This window comes from Mixophyes fleayi, chromosome 2 (genome assembly GCF_038048845.1).
Source record: "Mixophyes fleayi isolate aMixFle1 chromosome 2, aMixFle1.hap1, whole genome shotgun sequence".
Classification (NCBI taxonomy): Eukaryota; Metazoa; Chordata; class Amphibia; order Anura; family Limnodynastidae; genus Mixophyes; species Mixophyes fleayi.
This window is the reverse complement of record NC_134403.1, coordinates 159652448-159666612: the sequence shown is the minus strand read 5'-3', so window position 1 is coordinate 159666612 and position 14165 is coordinate 159652448. Positions and strand designations below refer to the sequence as shown.

At 44.3% G+C, this 14165-nt stretch overlaps 1 protein-coding gene across 1 annotated transcript in view; it reads right to left on the bottom strand.

The window, feature by feature from the left end:
* Positions 1–14165, bottom strand: part of EGFL6 (EGF like domain multiple 6) — a 107500-nt gene that overhangs the window by 1482 nt on the left and 91853 nt on the right. Inside the window, exon 11 of the mRNA XM_075194823.1 lies at positions 13058–13323. Coding sequence (XP_075050924.1) covers positions 13058–13323 — 266 coding nt within the window. The remainder of the gene's footprint in view (positions 1–13057; positions 13324–14165) is intronic.

Here is a 14165-nt window from a genome sequence, read left to right as displayed (position 1 = left end):
CAGATAATATGATGAATTTCAAAACATTGTTATTACTTTTTTTTGTTGCAAATAAAGTATATATCAAAGTCACATTTAATATATCTTACAGATCTGCTAGAGAATACAACTGACCGTTATCAAGTCAGTTTTGAAAGTTAATGGTCTGGACTTTCACATCTCCCTCCACAGGAAGCAACTGAGCTCTGACGCCACAGATAATGTAAAAAAAAAACAGTTTGATACAGTTTAGATACTGTTAATGCTGCGATCAGTACTCGTTCACACCTATCCACTTTTAAGGTGATTTTCACACTCACATATGTGAAAAGTATATAAAAAATAGGACAAATAAAAGTCATTGGTGTTGTTTTTACAATTACATTCTAAAATATGAACTCTGCATTTAAAATCCAAAAACAAAGGAAGCCCCATTTCTCGTGCATTAATGCTCACTACTACTACTGCATACCGGTTAAAGTGCAACTCACAAAAATGGTTTAGGAAAAAAAATGACTTAAAACAGTGTCACTAAAATGCATCTAAAGCACAAATTAGTTTTCATGATTTTTTATTAATTTTTCCATGACATATGATTTATCCAATTTCTAGCCCTCAAGGTGATGCATTAAAATGCTTTTTTTTACCATCGTAATGCCGGAGGGAAAAACGAACAGCAATAATTTGCAAATACAGTTAATATCAATTGAAGGATATAAATTTAAAAATTGTAAGTGGACTATCCCTGCATTTAAATTTAGATTAACTTTTTTTAAGGTAAACATTTTCTACTTATATTTTAATAAAAACAATATACTTAAATTGGAACCATCAGTAAAGTTAATTACAAATCAAACTTGAACCATGAGAGCAAAAACTGATTCCTAGGGATAGATTTACTAAAAATCATGTTTGTAGGTCTTCAAACTGCCACATTGACTATAGGGCGATTTGAGACTGGGATGTTAAATGCCTGGTGATGTTTAGTCAAAAGTGACAGAAAAAAAGACAAGTATTTTAATACCTGCTTCTGGATAGTTCAAACAAGCTGGAAAAATGCAGAACATTTTTGAGCATAGCTGCCTGCTCACATTTAGCATAGAAGACAGCTCTGTCGGTGGTGTGGGTGCTTGAGCATATAAATTGCTTACACTGCCTCTGCCACTAAACATTTCTGTGCTGTGTATGCCATTTTCCAATAATTTTTAAAGGTTAACTACTATGATATGTAGTAAAAATGAAGCACTGGAAATCTATGTACAATAATACATATAGTTCTTAATCTGGATCGTCTGCCGCACTGCTACTAAATGCTAGTATGGGTGATTTACAGCAATTATTTGTTTTCTTATGCTTATTACTCCTTTTGTTTATTTTATATCTCTTAATTAAGTGAGTGAGAGAGAGAGAGAGAGAGAGAGAGAGAGATTGAGATTACTGGTGGTAGTAACCCTGCAATCAAAAATTATGCTGATCAATGCATGTTCAAGCTCAGTGAAGCCTGTTTATCAAGCACCAAAGTGTTCTGTTAACACTATTTCAGTGTGTAAATGCAATGCAAATATACTCCATTCTTAAAGTATTTTTTTTTAAATGTAGATGTATTCAATTAAAATAATTTAATTATGTTAAAATATATTTACTTCAATTATGTTTTTTAACTCTTAACTCTTAGTTAATGCTAAGCTGCCTCTCTGTGATTTATTTTTTTATAAAAGCTAGTGCTAAGTGAATTTTTATAATCATTTCTATAAGCAGTGATACAATATTATACTTATTGCCGAAATGTGAGACCCCATAGTTCTCGATTGTCCATTTATTAACAGAGGGTTTTGTGCCAGATGCCTTATCTGTGTGGAGTTTGTATGTTCTCCCTGTGTTTGCGTGGGTTTTCTCCGGGTGCTCCGGTTTTCTCCCACACTCCAAAATCATACTGGTAGGTTAATTGGCTGCTATCAAAAATTGACCCTAGTCTCTACCTCTCTGTCTGTATGTATATGTCTATGTGTGAGTGTGTGTCTATATTAGGGAATTTAGACTGTAAGCTCCAATGGGGCAGGGACTGATGTGAGTGAGTTCTCTGTACAGCGCTGCGGAATTAGTGGCGCTATATAAATAAATGATGATGATGATGATGATGTAAAGAGTGCGGAGGAGATGAAGAACTTGCAGCTGAAGCGAGTAGTTGCTGAGTTATTTGGTACCCTCCTGTATAGGGTTAACCCATGTCCTGTGAAGCCTTGTTCTGTTCTTGACTAATGCAATGAAGAGTCTTCACTTTACATACGAGTCTCCCCCCACCTCCGAATTTTTACAGATGCCCCCACTCTGTGGAGAGCAGAGCTAGGGACTCAGCATTCGCTGACCCAGCCATACTGGAAAAAAAAAACATTTTTTTTGGGTGCAAACAGGCTGGTGTATCACTCTCCTGCCATGCTTACTGGGTTATTGTGTTCTGCCGGCCCTTGGTGCTGGGAAATTGTCTCAAATTGTGTGGAATTGATCAAAGGAGGACCAAGACATTTATAAAATGAATTACAATTTCAATTATGTTATTTAATGGTGCATTATTGTCACACTTCAATGCAGAAATCACAACTTAGGAGTCCGGGATATGGTGAAACAGGCAATGTTTATTGCTGGAAGGTACAAACCGGATGATGTAGGAATAAGGATTGCAGGGAGATTCAGAAAGCAAATACCACAAACACCACTGACACAGGTAAGTAGGTAATATGAAGAAATCCCAGGGAATGGGTGAACCAGGAACACAGCAGGGAACAAAGGACACTGCACAGCACAGCACAGCAACATGGAACAGCAACAGCAACAATAATGACTAGCACAGGAAGGAGAGAGAGGCAGGTATAAATAAAAAATACCCAGGTGCAGGAGATAATTGGTGCAGCAAGGTTAACTCCTAAAAGACAGAGAAGCAAGGCACAATAGCAGTGTTAGGAACCCCTCCAGCCAGTACAGCAAAACCCGGAGTCTGCTCCGAAAGTCCGGTGTTCACTGTTGCCCCTAGTGGTAGGGACAGACTTGGCTGCAGACAAACAGAGGGTTGTGAGATGTGCACTGGCTGGGGAGAACCCAGGAATAGAGTTACCGAGGCCGTAGAGTAGGAAGTGCAAAAGGGAGTTAGGTGGGACACCGAGTGGATGGTGTCAAGACTGATATATCACTCGTGGCCACTGAAATCAATAAGGAACAGCTGATAGAGAAATCCCTTGATACACAGCGACTTCTGTACCGGTGCTGTCCGGAAAGGAACGGAACTTGCAGTGAAAGTTAAAGATGATGAAACTGAACGTAGGCAGTTGCCAAGGGTAACGCAAACCCACAGTACCGTTGAGAGTCCGGAGATTTAGGGGTAACAGTTCTTAGGCGATTGCCAGGGGTAACTACAATTATAGGCACATGGTGATATATGCAAAATAGTCAATGGTATCTGCGGCAAGTCCGGAGCCAGAGGAAGATTGTTGAAGTCTGAGCGCAGAGATGCTGCAGGGGCTGCGTATCACGCCGGAGCCATGCCTGGGAGCAAAAATTTACCGGGTCCAGGAGATAGCTGACTGCAACTGGAGAGTAGATAGTAGAATAGTCAAAGGGAAAGCAGGGTCCGTACACCGGTAATCCAATAGAGAATAGTCAGGAACTGAAACAGGTCTGGCACACAGGTAATCCACACAGGAGAAGAGTCAAAGCTGAGCCGAGTCGGTACACAGGGAAGCCAATGAAGAGTTAACAGGAACTGAGCCGGTCTGGTACACGGGGATACCACAAGCCGGCAGGAAACAGTAGGAACAGGTAACAGGGAAAACACAAGGGAGCAGGAACAATATTGTAAACGTATTACCGGCAATCCTGCAGAGGAATAGCCGACTATTTAAAGAGAGCAGAACCAATAGGCTGCAGGTGATGATGAGGAAGCCAGGTGAGTGAGCTAGGAGAAACAGGCTGGCCAGGTGAGGCATAATGACAGCATGAATTGAGGGCAGATTCTGACAAAGAACAGACCTAACTGAACCTATCTAATACCTATCTAATCTATCTGTCTATCTAATCTACCTAAACTAATTGTCACAGACATGAGCTTAGTACCTGCAAGTATTGGCACTACTACACCAGGAGGCGCGGAGTCTAACACGCTGCTGGTGTTCACCAGGGACCCCCGCCAGGAAGTTTGGACTTAGCGGCAACGACGTGCAGGTAGCTACTTGCGAGGTATAGAGAAACACGAAGTCAAACAGGCAGGAACCAATCGGGCAGATGAGGTACCGAATCAGGAGACAGAGAATAGTCAGCAGGCCGAGGTCAAACACAGGATATCAGGATGGAACAAAGGGAGAATCCGAAAGCGAGGTCAGGAAGCTGGGTCAAACACAGGAGTCAAGTTAATACTAATGCTGGAACGCTGGAGACTAGAGAAACCAGTTGCTCTGGCACCCTAATGGTGTCAGAGCAAAGTATAAATAGGAAGTGGTCCGTCCTCATTGGTGGGCAGCGGATCGGCGGTCAGCTGCTCTGACCGCCGACAGGAAATCCAGAAACGCGTCCCGTTGCTAGAGAGATGGGCGCGCCTGCGCACCTCGCCGCCGGAAGACGCGTCCCCGTTGCTTGGCAACGGGGCGCTCAGGAGACAGACGTCCGTCCCTGCCTAACGAGGAGGCGCAGGGACGGCGTCTGACAGTACCCCATTTTCCTTACAATTGGGGGAAACACCAGGTACTGAGCGACGTTTAAGAAAAGCGGCCAACAGTCTAGGGGCATGCAAATCTTCTTAAAGACCCAAGATCTTTCTTCCAGGCCGAAGCCCTTCCAGTGTACTAGGTACTGTAATCGACCTCGAATCTTGCGTTCAGCAAGGACTTGACTAACCTCATATTCATTGCCCATTTTAGTTGGAATGGCTTGAGGAATAGTAGAGGAATGAACAAATTTGTTGAGGACCAGCGGTTTAAGGAGAGAAATATGGAAGGTGTTATGGATCTTCATTCCCGGAGGGAGTTGAAGTCTAACAGTAACTGGATTAATTACTTGAGTCACTGGAAAAGGTCCAATAAAACGAGGTGCAAACTTTATGGAATGAACCTGTAATTTTAGATTCCTGGTGGATAGCCACACTTTGTCCCCCAATTGGAGAGCCGGCACAATTCTTCTACGATGATCAGCGGAAGATTTATAATGCCGTCCGGATTTCAGAAGGTTCTCTTTGGTGGTAGCCCATAACTTAGCCATGTCTTGAGTCATGGCATGGGCGGCAGGAACCGTGGAGGAAGTGGAAGAGAATGTGGGGAGAGTAGGATGAGTCCCATATACAGTAAAGAAAGGAGAAAACCCAGAAGAAGAATGGACATGATTGTTGTGTGTGAACTCGGCCCAAGGTAGCAGAAGACTCCAATTAGACTGGTTATGAGATAAAAAACAGCGAAGGAAAGCTTCTAGATCTTGGTTCACTCGCTCCGTCTGGCCGTTGGTCTGGGGATGATATCCAGAGGAGAACTTGAGACCAATACCTATATCCTTGCAGAAGGCTCTCCAGAAGCGAGACACAAACTGGACGCCTCGGTCAGAGATTATTTCCAGAGGACACCCGTGGAGATGAAAGATCTCTTGTGCCAACGTAGATGCAGATGGAAGACCTTTTAGAGGAACGAAATGGGCCATTTTGGAAAACCGGTCTACTGTGACCCAAATGGTGTTAAAGCCACTACTGGGAGGCAAATCAGTAATAAAATCCATTGAGATGCTGGACCAAGGACGATCAGGAATCGGAAGAGGCTGTAACAGTCCAGCGGGAGATTGTCTAGGTACTTTATTCTGGGCACAAATAGAGAAAGAGGCTACAAACTCTCGAACATCCGTGCGGGCAGTTGGCCACCAGTAATGTCGAGATAACAGCGAGAGAGTCTTCTCAGTACCAGCATGACCAGCAAACCTAGAGGCATGAGCCCAACGTAACGCCTTTAAGCATAGGTGCGGTTCTAGGAAAGAACAACCCACAGGAGGAGTACAGGTGATGGCTACAATACAGGAGGGTTCAAAAACTGGTGGAGGTACAGTAGTGGATGAAGAATCGGAGACATCAAAAGAGCGGGAGAGGGCATCAGCTTTGGAATTGAGATAACCAGCACGATAAGTAAGGATGAGATTAAAGCGGGCAAAAAATGAGGACCATCTGGCTTGTCGGGGATTTAGACACCGAGCATCCCGGAGATAGATGAGGTTCTTGTGGTCGGTGAATACAGTAACTGGATGACGAGCCCCTTCCAGAAGATGACGCCATTCTTCAAGCGCAGATTTGACCGCCAATAACTCTTTATCTCCAATTCCGTAGTTAGATTTGGAGGAAGTGAATCTCCTAGAAAAGAACCCACATGGCAGTAGTCCTCCTGAGATGGATTCTTGTGAAAGAACTGCTCCGACTCCTACCGCAGAAGCATCCACTTCAACTAGGAATGGTTTATCTTGATCCGGTTGAACAAGCACAGAGGCGGAAGAAAAGGCTTTCTTGATTGCTTCAAAGTCGTCGATGGCCTCTGTGGACCAAACATGAGGATTAGCAGTTTTCTTAGTCAGGGCGGTAATAGGTGCGATGATAGAAGAAAACTGTGGGATGAACTGCCGATAATAGTTGGCGAAGCCAATAAATCTCTGGGTAGCTTTCAGACCCATAGGTCTAGGCCATTTGAGGATGGCAGATAACTTGACTGGATCCATCTGTAGACCGGCCCCTGACACGATGTAGCCCAGGAAGGGAATCTGTGGCTTCTCAAATACGCATTTCTCAAGCTTACAATACAACTTATTGGCTCGTAGACGAGACAGGACCTCTCTTACATGACCACGATGACTGGCCAGGTCTGAAGAAAAGATTAAGATGTCATCCAGATAAGCTACTACAGAGATGTAGAGAAGGTCTTGGAAAATCTCATTAATAAAAGATTGGAAGACAGCGGGGGCATTGCACAACCCGAAGGGCATTACTAGGTATTTGAAGTGGCCCTCTTTAGTACAGAATGCAGTCTTCCACTCGTCTCCAGAGCGTATACGGATGAGGTTATACGCCCCCCGCAGGTCTAGCTTAGTAAAGACCTTGGATCCAGCGATTCTATCAAAGAGCTCAGAGATGAGAGGTAACGGGTATCTGTTCTTTATGGTGATGGCATTCAATCGCCGGTAGTCAATATACGGCCGTAGGGAACCGTCTTTCTTCTTGACGAAGAAAAATCCTGCGCCTGCGGGAGAGGATGACTTCCTTATAAAGCCACGTTGAAGATTCTCAGAGATATAAGTGGTCATTGCAGTGTTCTCGGGGAGAGATAGAGGATAGATTCTGCCCTTAGGAAGTGGTTTATCAGGTAGCAATTCAATGTAGCAGTCCCAGGGCCGATGGGGAGGCAGGATCTCGGCTGCAGCTTTGCAAAACACATCTTGATACGCAATATATGAAGGTGGTAATTCAACGTGTGGAGATATCAGATGACAAGGAAGAGAGGTCTGGCCTGGTTTTGAACCAGACAAACAGGACTTAAAACATTGTGGGCCCCAAGAAGTAACCATTGCACGATTCCAATCAAATTGGGGTGAATGAAGCTTGAGCCAAGGTAATCCTAGAATGACGGTGTTGACAGAACGAGGAAGAACCAGGAACTCGATGACTTCAGAATGTAGCACCCCTACCGTCAGCCGAACAGGAACGCAGGTGTGAGAAACAGACCCGTTGGAAATCCGATTTCCATCTACCGCGGTGAGGAATAACGGCTGAGGCAATTTGATAGTAGCTAATTGGAGTTGCGATGCCAGAGTGGCGGAGATGAAATTTCCGGCAGAGCCGGAATCCACAAAGGCTAAGGTCTCAAAGGGGCCGACAGATGTATGCAAGGAGATAGGCATGAGGCAGTCATTGCTAGAAATGGTGTAGGGAGTAATAACTCCAACTCCTAAATCGGCCTCCCTTCCACCGATTAGGAGGGAGCGTTTCCCGGTCTCTTGGTACAAGACAAAATGGTATGACCAGGATCTCCACAATACAGACATAAGTTTTGCTTGAAGCGACGTTGACGTTCCTCGGTGGACAGCCGGGAACGGCCGATTTGCATCGGTTCTTCTTGATGAAGCGGGTTTTGAAACATGGGAGCAAGGCGAGTAGAGGACCGTCTGGCACGTTCCTGAGTACGCTCACGGAAACGTAGATCAATGCGATTGCATAAAGAAATCAGGGAATCCAAATCAGCGGGTAGCTCACGAGAAGTTAATTCATCTTTAACTCGGTCTGAGAGTCCTTGCCAAAAGGCTGCTACCAAAGCTTCATTATTCCAACTGAGCTCAGAGGACAGAGTGCGGAATTGTATAGCATACTGCCCGACGGTCAGGGATCCCTGGCGGAGGTTAAGGAGACTGGAGGCAGCCGAGGAGATGCGTCCGGGCTCATCAAAAACCTTGCGGAAGGTTTCAATAAAGGTGGTGACGTTGGACAGCATAGGGTCATCTCGCTCTCACAGGGGGGAGGCCCAAGCAAGGGCCTGTCCGGATAATAAGGACATAATAAATGCCACCTTAATGCGTACAGAGGAAAAAGATGCAGGATTACACTTTAAAGTGGATAAGACACTGATTAAGGAATCCTCTGCATTTTTTAGGCTCTCCGTCAAACTTGTCCGGTGGAGACAGTCTCAGGGCTGCTGAGGAAACCACTGCAGGAGAGGAGGAGGTGGCAGCGCCAGCCGCGGTAGTCACGGGAACGTTTTGAGCAGAAGCCATGGAGGCCTGGAGGGTCTCAAGACGAGTTGCGACTCCTTGGATACAGTGAAGTAACTGCGCCTGCTCCGCTTCTTGTTTCTCCACCCTATGAGCCAGGTGGAGTAGAAGATCACGTGCAGAGGGTTCATTAGGTGAGTCGGTTGACATGGCCAGAGCAAACTGTCACAGACGTGACCTTAGTACCTGCAAGTATTGGCACTACTACACCAGGAGGCGCGGAGTCTAACACGCCGCTGGTGTTCACCAGGGACCCCCGCCAGGAAGTTTGGACTTAGCGGCAACGACGTGCAGGTCGCGGCCCTCCCAGGTAGCTACTTGCGAGGTATAGAGAAACACGAAGTCAAACAGGCAGAGTCAGGAACCAATCGGGCAGATGAGGTACCGAATCAGGAGACAGAGAATAGTCAGCAGGCCGAGGTCAAACACAGGATATCAGGATGGAACAAAGGGAGAATCCGAAAGCGAGGTCAGGAAGCCGGGTCAAACACAGGAGTCAAGTTAATACTAATGCTGGAACGCTGGAGACTAGAGAAACCAGTTGCTCTGGCATCCTAATGGTGTCAGAGCAAAGTATAAATAGGAAGTGGTCCGTCCTCATTGGTGGGCAGCGGATCGGCGGTCAGCTGCTCTGACCGCCGACAGGAAATCCAGAAGCGCGTCTCGTTGCTATAGAGACAGGCGCGCCTGCGCACCTCGCCGCCGGAAGACGCGTCCCCGTTGCTTGGCAACGGGGCGCTCAGGAGACAGACGTCCGTCCCTGCCTAACGAGGAGGCGCAGGGACGGCGTCTGACACTAATCAATCTAAGAACTAAACTAACTACCTATCTAAACACCCAGAGGCTATCTAAACTTACCTCACTACCTACCTACCTATCCTTAACTAACTATATATCTAGCTATCTATCTATCTAGTTACTCTGACAGAGAGCCCGGCGAGTCATAACAAGCAGCACCTTTAGTGGATCAGAGGTACTGCCGATAATACATTCAGAGAAACACAATAATAATAAAGTCCAATCCACTCCCAGAGGCAGGAGCTGCTGAGATGACGCAACTTCCTGACACAATGCTGCATACTAAGCAAGGCAAACTCTGACAGTATGCCCTCCCTTTAGGACTGATTCTAGACGCTTGTATTACCAAAAGTGGTTGAAAGTGTCTGAGTCATAGTCCACTATTGGGGGGTCCAGCCTGCAAGTCCTTGTCCAAGGGTGGAAAGACGATTGAGACCATGCCAGAGAGAAGTTGAGGCACCACAGACCCTGCTCTCTTCTTTCGCCTTTTCTTCTTGCGAGGATTTCCAGGAACAGCAGTGTGAAGCAATTGGGTGGAGCATAGTGGTATCTCTTGGCTAGATAAGATAGGTGGTATTGCCGAATGTACAGAGGCCCAGCAAGATGGCATAGTGGGAGATTGTACAAACTTGCTGATTACTGCCTCCATAAAAGATTGCAAGTCCGATAGGGTGGGATGATCTATCATTCCAAAGCTTCTCCTTTAAAATGTGATATTAGAAACAGTATCTGTCTCTTAGTGTCATTAACGAGGCCAGGTATGCAGGGAATATGTAACACAGAAAACCTCAGAAGGGCACTAAGTTGGGAAAGGTGCCCCTCAAAGAAAGGTGACGGCTTGGACTTGGCACCCTCGGCAAGACACGGCTTGTACTTGGCACCCATGGCAAGAGACGGCTCGGACTTGGCACCATCGGCAAGAGACAGCTCTGTTCAGTCCGAATTGAGCCCGCAACTGGCACCTTGGGACAGGTGAACGAAACCGGCACCTCGGGACTGGCGGACGAAACTGGCACCTTGGGACTGGCGGACGAAACTGGCGCCTCGGGACTGACGGCAGAGACTGGCGCCTCTGGACAGGCGGCTGGAACTGGCGCCTCAGGACAGGCGGCTGGAACTGGCCTCATCCCAGGGAGCAGAAGAGGCTGTAATGTGGGAACAGTAAGTGAAGGGCAAACAAATCCAGAATGAGGAAGGGAATAAACAGAACACGGTTCTGTAGGCTGACGTAGTCTGCAGAAAGAACAGTCTTGTAAAAAGTGTATATTATTGGCACAGTAGAGACATAATTTATTAGTTCTTCTGCGCCGCTGCTCCTCTTCGGTCAGTGGGCGCGTGACCACCTGTGAACCTGGAGTTTGTTACACCATAGTTCTTGGTAAACAGTTAAAAAATTATGTTCGCACTGATTCAGCAGCTGGGATGGTTGGTTGAGGCAAATCAAGAGTATTTGTATTTTTAGAAACAAAATCTGACAGTCTCCTTAATGGTTCCATAAGTAAGAGAGAAAACTGAGCCAACTGAGATTATAATAAAATGATATCTGCTTGTAGAGTCTGTAGCTGAGGTAGCTCAGTGATTTGTAAGGTAGACATGTAGCAGGAATAAGTGAATGAAAACAAATGCAGGAAAAGTCCCAGGAAAAAAAAATCTAAAACTATCACACGGCAACAACAATTAGCAGCACAGGCAGGAGAGCGAGGCAGGTATAAATGGGAAACACCCAGGTGCAGGAAATAATTGTGCAGCAAGGTAAACTCCTAAAAGACAGATAAGCAAGGCACAATAGCAGCACCTCTGGTGGATCAGAGGTACTGCCGATAATATATTCAGAGAATCACAATAATAAAGTCCAATCCACTCCCAGAGGCAGGAGCTGCTGAGATGAAGCAGAATCCTGACATGATGGTGCATAGGAAGCGAGGCAGATCCTGACAATTATTTCATAAATTATACATTCAATATAGTTCTAGTAATTCAGTTAAATCTAACTGCTTGTATAGTAAAAAATACTACAATCAAAATATGTCCTAAGATTGAAAGGAAGATATTGAATTTAATTTAGTGTAACAGCTACAAGGAGGGAGTAGGCCCTTGTGCCAGAATGACTGTACATACAGTGTAATCGTACTTTATTTTTGGGCCAAGTGCACATTTATCCATTTTCCAAGAAAACATTATGTTACTCTGAACAATTAATGATACTGGAAATCAAATAAAAAGATTATAATTATTTATCCTGTGGGACATAATATCTATTATTAAACAACACTTGGATATCATGTTTTCCTTAACAGCAGATGGTCATCTTGTGTTGTTTTTCAGAATTAACAGCTTATTAACAGACAGCTTAAATCAGTTATGGGCAATCTAATATATAAATGCTTAGTGGCGTCTGTGTGTGAAAAAAAAAAAACAAGTTGCAGCGCCACCTGCTGGGCAGAGTTATACACTGACCTACTAAATTCTTAGTGTGTGTGGGAAAAAAAATTCAAAAAGGGCTGAAATTTGGTAGGGCTCAAACTCATTTTCGTGAGGTAATTTTACCTCATGAACACACATGTGTAGAGGCATGCGTTAGTGTGTGTGTGTGTGTGTGTGTGTGTGGAAAAAACTATTTTCTCAGAAAGGGCTCATCCAATTGACCTGGAATTTGGTATACTGACATTATTTGACAAAAAAATTAGAATAGTCAAGTCAGTTAACTTCCATCATCCCCCCTTCCCCCCGTGGGAGGGGTAGTAAAGGCTAAATTTACGAGTTGAGGGGTCAAACTCATTTTTGTGAGGTCATTTTACCTCATGAACACACATTAAAAAGGCCGCTTGCGTTGGGAACTAACGCTCTTCACCTGAGGAGGCCTGGGCTAGGTCCAAATGCATGACAAGAACCTTTTTAAGACCTTAAGTAGCTTGATTTGACTAGAATGCATGAGTATCATGCACGGGTTAACTTGTCTGATATATACTTTAAGGATAATGAAAAAAAACACCCCCAAAAATGACTTTGGCACCCCACATCCCTCATAACAAAAAGTCCCCATATACCCTTAACTTGCTCAAAAATTGCAATACATGCCCTCAGACCCCCACTTACACAAAATGCCCATACATGCCCTCTTACGGCAATTGACCTCAAAGAAAAATGCAATGCAGACCTCCCACTTGCAATAAGATGCCCCCATCTGCCCTAAGGCCCCCATAAACCCTCAGATCCCACCTGATGATATATACTAAACAGATCAAAATTGTCAAATGTAGAAACAATTATTCAAGTGAATTGTTTCATTTAGGCTCCATGCTTGGTGGTATAGGCCCTTAAATCCATGACTTATTAAATCAATAAAATTGCGTGTGCTATTATCCACTGAATATGCCTGATGTACTAATCTATTGACAAGTCTACAAACTGCTACCAACAGTAGCATCATGAATCCTATATGTTCAAGCAGCAGTTTTATTACTTCACTTGTTTTCTGAAAATAGAAATAGACAAGAAACACTTTTTAATGACTTACGGTGCTGGTTGTTCTGCTGTAGCTCTTGGGTATTTCAATTCTTGCTATCCTCCATCCTTCATCCTTACTTCTGTTTTCCTCCCATGCTGGATTGTTGTTGTCTCCCATGTATAAACGCAGCTTCCCAACTTTTTCTCCAACAATTCGGTAGGTAAATATCAAACAGAACTTGGTGTCTGCCTTTACATTTGCTAGTGAAAGTTTCAAACGTCCAATATCTTTTTTGTGACCAACATTTGCTGGAACTGACAAATAAAATCCAGAACCTAATAGATAAAAGAAAATGTTAAAACTACTTTTCACATAATCACTTGAAGAAAAAGCAGGATGTGGCATTCTGACAATATGGCATTCTCTGTGGTCATTTCTCTGGAAGAGAGGCACAGCTTGGGGAAGTTCAACCCATAAAGAAAGTCAACTATGTTAGCCTCTGTGTAAATTGACAAAAAAGTCATAACTTGCTGTTATTGACTCCTGGGTGTACCATGGGTACCATATTAGGGAGAGCAGTAAAAGGAATACTAGAATCCGAAAACTCATTTCTGGCTATATTGGTCACCCTTTTCAAAAATTGTCTGTGTGTAATACAGCATATTTTTATTGTGTAGGAGAGAGGTCCCTTTGATGTTTAAGCTTAATTAACTTGTTGGCCTCAAAAGAGTAACATAGAGGGTCTTCTTGGTCTTTTGGTTAAGATCAGGGGGTAAATGTATCAAGGTGCGATTTTTTTCAGCAAGTTAAAATTGCGGCAAATCGCGGGTGATAACCCGTGATGGTGTGGGAAATCCCCATAGACTATAAATAGACCTCGCAGCTGGATTTGGATTCTATTCAGTAGCGTCGGTCAAGCAGAAGCTTGCGTTGTCTGTAAACTGGGTTTATTTTTTTTTCAAGCATGTTCCGGATTTGGATTACAAATATGGGGCCCCTCCTGGGCTGAAGAAAAGAAAACTGCAAGCAACGAGGGGGCCTTTTTGGCCAAGAAGAACAGAAGATATTTACAAATTATTTTGAACTTTCCAAGCAGAGACTTTGGAATTACAAATTATTTGGGACAAGCATTTTGGGATTCAAAGCTGCTGACAAAAGAGGAAGAAAGCAGATTGAT